The 4,437-nt window shown below is 47.4% G+C and overlaps 1 protein-coding gene across 1 annotated transcript in view; it reads left to right on the top strand.

Moving 5' to 3' along the window:
• The first annotated feature begins 1,206 nt into the window (after window positions 1-1,206).
• hoxb9a (homeobox B9a) overlaps window positions 1,207-4,437 on the top strand; it is a 13,344-nt gene continuing 10,113 nt past the window's right edge. The window contains exon 1 of the mRNA XM_020608306.1: window positions 1,207-1,881. Within this exon, the coding sequence (XP_020463962.1) occupies window positions 1,272-1,881 (610 nt within the window). The 5' untranslated portion in view covers window positions 1,207-1,271. The remainder of the gene's footprint in view (window positions 1,882-4,437) is intronic.

Below are 4,437 nucleotides of genomic sequence, written 5' to 3' on the forward strand. Positions count from 1 at the left end.
TAAAGGTCAGCAGAAAGCCAAACGTCTGGACTCTCAGCCAGTCCAACCTGCGGCTGCTTCTCTATCCTCATTAAAAGCCCAAAGAGCCATTTTATCAGGCAGTCGCTGCTGGCTGAGCACAGCGCCAGGTGCCCTCCTCTTCCCACACGGGGGACAGCTGCTCTCGGCATCCAGAGTCCCCGGTCCCTCCACCAAGCCCGGGTCCGAGTTGTGTTTACTCATGGCAGCCTGATCACCGAGTGAGAAGCGTCCTTTACCAGACCGGGAGGAAGGCTGCAACAGCCTCAGTCACATTTACGGTCCGCACCACTACAGGCCATATATCAACTCTATAAAAGCAAAGCAGCCGCCCTCGTGTAGATTTTTTATTATGGTATTAAACGGACCCCCCGAAAAAAGTAGTTTAAGTAGTTTGCGCTAAAGACAAGGGGCAAAACCACGCAGGGCCCGACTTAATGGCGCTCGTTAACCAAAATGACTGTTAATCTGCCAATAAAACAGTGTCAGATCTGCAGCTTCCACATATCAGAAACCGGCTAAATAATTCAACACACCTATGTGTGAATTTTACTGTGCATCTTGTCTTGGAAACAACTCTGCTGCTGCCTCGCCTAATGTGTGAGAGTAGCGGCTCTTATAGTAATGGTGTTTTAAATGCAGACTCCCTGATGTGATTTTTAAGTTGATGTGATTTAAGTGATTGCTTGTGTACAATTCAGCAAGAGTGGATGTGCAGCCGGTAAAGCGTCTCCTGCACTTTACACCGAAATGCACCCGCAACAATTCGATTAATAAATAAAAATAAATGATGGGGTTCCTTATTTGTCATCCATTGTCCCCTCTCTACATTCCGTGCACACTGTCCAGACGAAGCATAATTTAACGATTTTACGTGTCTGTCTTGACAGCAGCAATAGATGCACAGATCAGATATAAGGACGAGCTGCTCATTTTGCATATTGCATATAAACAAGAGAAATTATTTAGAAGAGAGGGAATCTATTGAGGGGGGTGGGGGTGGGGGGAATGCAGGATTGATTTACGCTCCATTGACGCTTTATCAGGCTCGAAGAAAAAGTCCGGCCAATCAGTTTGCGCCTCGCGCACAGACCCGACCTCGGCAAACCCCGCACACGGCGCCAGGCAGTGGGCTGTAGCACTTTGTTACACTGTAAAAAAAATAGACAGGGGTGAGTGAGAAAATCTCCTAATGTTTCTCTTCTTGTTCTCCATTTAGTGAACACGCAGCGTTTTGCAGATAATGTCCGAGAATGTCCATTTCTGGGACTTTGAGCAACTATTACGTGGACTCCATCATAAGTCATGAGAGCGATGAACTCTCAACCCCGGCTCGCTTTCCCAGTGTGCAGTATTCCGGCTCGAGCTCTGCTGCAGCCGCGGCAGGAAGGCAGCCTGGCGGCGCTGCGCACGCTGAGCATCCCCATCCCGAGTCGTACCCATCCTGCAGCTTCCAGCCGAAGCCTCCGGTCTTCTCCTCGTCCTGGAGTCCATTCAGTCCTCACCACGGTGCCAGTGGCCTCCCTACTGTGTACCACCCTTACATCCCAGCCCAGCACGTGCCAGCCGCGGACACACGGTATCTACGCTCCTGGCTGGACTGCGCGCCACGCGGCTCCGACCCTGTTCCAGGGCAGGGCCAAACAGGACAGGTTAAGTTGGAGCCTCAGCTCGGCCATCTCGGCGGAGAAATCGCACCTAAACTCGGCGGACAGCACCACCACGAGACCACCACCTACATCCTGGAGTCCACATCCACGGCGCGTGAGCTAAGTCACCATCCGACCGCCATCCCCGGAGCAGCGTTCGACGAGAATAAAGACATTTGTGAAGGAAGTGAGGACAAGGACGGCCTGGATCAAAGTAAGTTATTAAAGCAGGAAATAGCGCGCGGGAGAGGGAGAGAGAGCGGAGAGAGAGAGATTGTAAATGCTTTTAATGCCGCCATAAAACAAGAACAAAGAGCCGGAGAGCCAGTGTGCCCCCACCTTCTGCTCTCTAAGTTTGCTGTGATATTTATCCCGTATCAGTGTGTTACCAACAGCCTTCTGTAGGCAGGAATTACTTGGACAGCACAAACAAACTGAAAAAAGTTGAATAGCTGCATTCTCTAACTTAGCTTATAATTTCCCTGTAGCTTTTGTAATGTGACACACGTCAAGCCTCCAAGACTTTGGCAAAATCAGATGAACAATTCACATTATAACTGACATAACAGAAGATAACGCGGGGTTAACATACACAGAGACTAAAACTGAACATGATATCAAAAAAGGGTTATTGTATTCGTATTTGTTATGTATTGGTACTGGGTGATGCTGTTAGTGCATCTCCATATGACAGATTGAAAGTAACTACTCGGGAGTGTTTGTTTGGATGAGTTGGAAATGGCCCCATTAAACACATTAAGTAGCTTTACAGCGTTAAAAGACTGATCTAAAAAAACATAACCTTGAAAAACATAAAGGAAATGGGACGCCTCTGATGACCTTTCAAGTTAAAGTGAGTAATTCGGAATGAAGATTATTTAGCAGCAGAAGTCAGAGGATGAAAGCTGAGATGAAATTTCACAGTCAGGTTTTCCAATTTTTCCTAATCTGCTGCCCTGAAGAGGACAGAGTGGGCGGTGTTCTGTTTTTTTATTTTTTTACTGAAGGTAGTGACTGTAGGGCTCTCGTTTTGTTTTCACACGCGCCCTTGCGCGCACATAGTCTTCTGTTGCGGGCCAGTGCGTTTTAAAGTTCTTGATCTCAGCCTGCAGTAAGCCCGACTGATCGGCCAGTCCAAAGTGTGAGCATCCCTCTGGAGCAGCTTTGTGTACAGACCCAGAGAGCGCCCTCACTTTCCTGTACCACTCATCATCGATCTCCAGCGTGGAGACATTAGCTCCATGGCTTTAATGTTGGGCAGGCTGGGTTATGGATTCTTGACTCAGCTACTTTCATGTATATGTGCGAGTTATAGCACGTGCTCAACCCCCCTAAAAAGTCCTTTTCATGTATCACCAGATTGTAAACATTATAATAAAAACTAGCTTATTGCGTCCACCCCCTCCCTCCCTCTCTCCTTCAGAGAAAAGTGTCCTATATGTCAGCTGTATACATCTTGTACATATCATAAAAATCATAAAATGAGTCAGGCCGTCCATCACTGGCCCGGCGTCTCGGAGCCGTAGAACAGGCTAGATTAGTTCTCAATAGAGCAGGGGCCTCATAACTCAGGCTGTACCACGGACTGCACGGGATTCGGCACCGCTCACATCTCAGGGCGCAGTCAGGAAGACAACTCTGATCTCCAAAAACACGTCTAACTCTGTCTAGAATCCGCGCACATCCATTTCTGGATCCACTGACTTGCTCCAAATAGGGAGGACAGAGTACATGTTTTGTCAAGACATACACAAATCACCCAAATTGTCATTCCGAGACTGTGTATCTGAAAAACTGTGACAAATCCCCTGCTTTGGTTCTTTTTGTTATTAGAACAAATTACCATTCATAATATAGACTCGCTGCTAAGAACCTTTTAAACCCAGCAACTCGAGCTGCCTGAAAGTGCTGAGAACCCGCTTACATCCATTTCACACCAGACACAGCTGTTTGGGGGAGTTTTAGGGTCTAGTCGCATTTTCATCTGCTCACTCTGTCATGAAGCTGCAGGAATCTGAACATAAAGCTGTGCAGTGTTCGGCCAGTAACGTGTTTTGTTGGTTTGTTTGTTTTCTCATCACTCGCCACAACATTAATATTGAATCCACCACATGCTGGAGGGTTAGCTCACTTATACATTGGATTCTTTAAATATTGTTTCTGGTTATTTCTACATAGTCAGTGTTGCAGCTGCTGGGTGTGAGCGGGCTGTTTCCCTCCTCTGATCCCATCAGATGAATCTGAATTGCCAGAGAAGACTTATCCATGCTTTTGAGCGCGTGACCATTTGAGCCATATAAATGAGTTGTGTGCACGCGCGTGCGCATGAAAGAGAGAAGAAGGAAGATCTCCACCCCCATATTGGCCTTTTCAGAGGAAGAAATACAAATTACAAACACACCCTCATATACACACACTTTATTACTGCTCTGGCGCACTGGCACTTTCTCCGTTTCTCTCTCTCTCTCCCTCTCTCTTTCACACACACACACACACACACACACACACACACACACACACACACACACACACACACACACACACACACACACACACCTTATTACAGCATCTGAGCATGCTATCCATCAGAGAGCAGAGGGCTGGTTAAGGGCTGGATGGAGCCCAGCAGCCACCAGTTTGAATTATTAGACTTCCCAGCAGTGTTATCCCAGTCTGGCTGCACGGGTGCTAGTGAAGGCCGGCCTGTTCACACTGGCAAAACTGAGAGTCTTTCTTAAAAGACAAAAAAAAAAAAGTTTCTCTCTCAGCT

This window comes from Monopterus albus, unplaced genomic scaffold, assembly GCF_001952655.1.
Source record: "Monopterus albus unplaced genomic scaffold, M_albus_1.0 scaffold92.1, whole genome shotgun sequence".
In the NCBI taxonomy this organism is placed as follows: domain Eukaryota; kingdom Metazoa; phylum Chordata; class Actinopteri; order Synbranchiformes; family Synbranchidae; genus Monopterus; species Monopterus albus.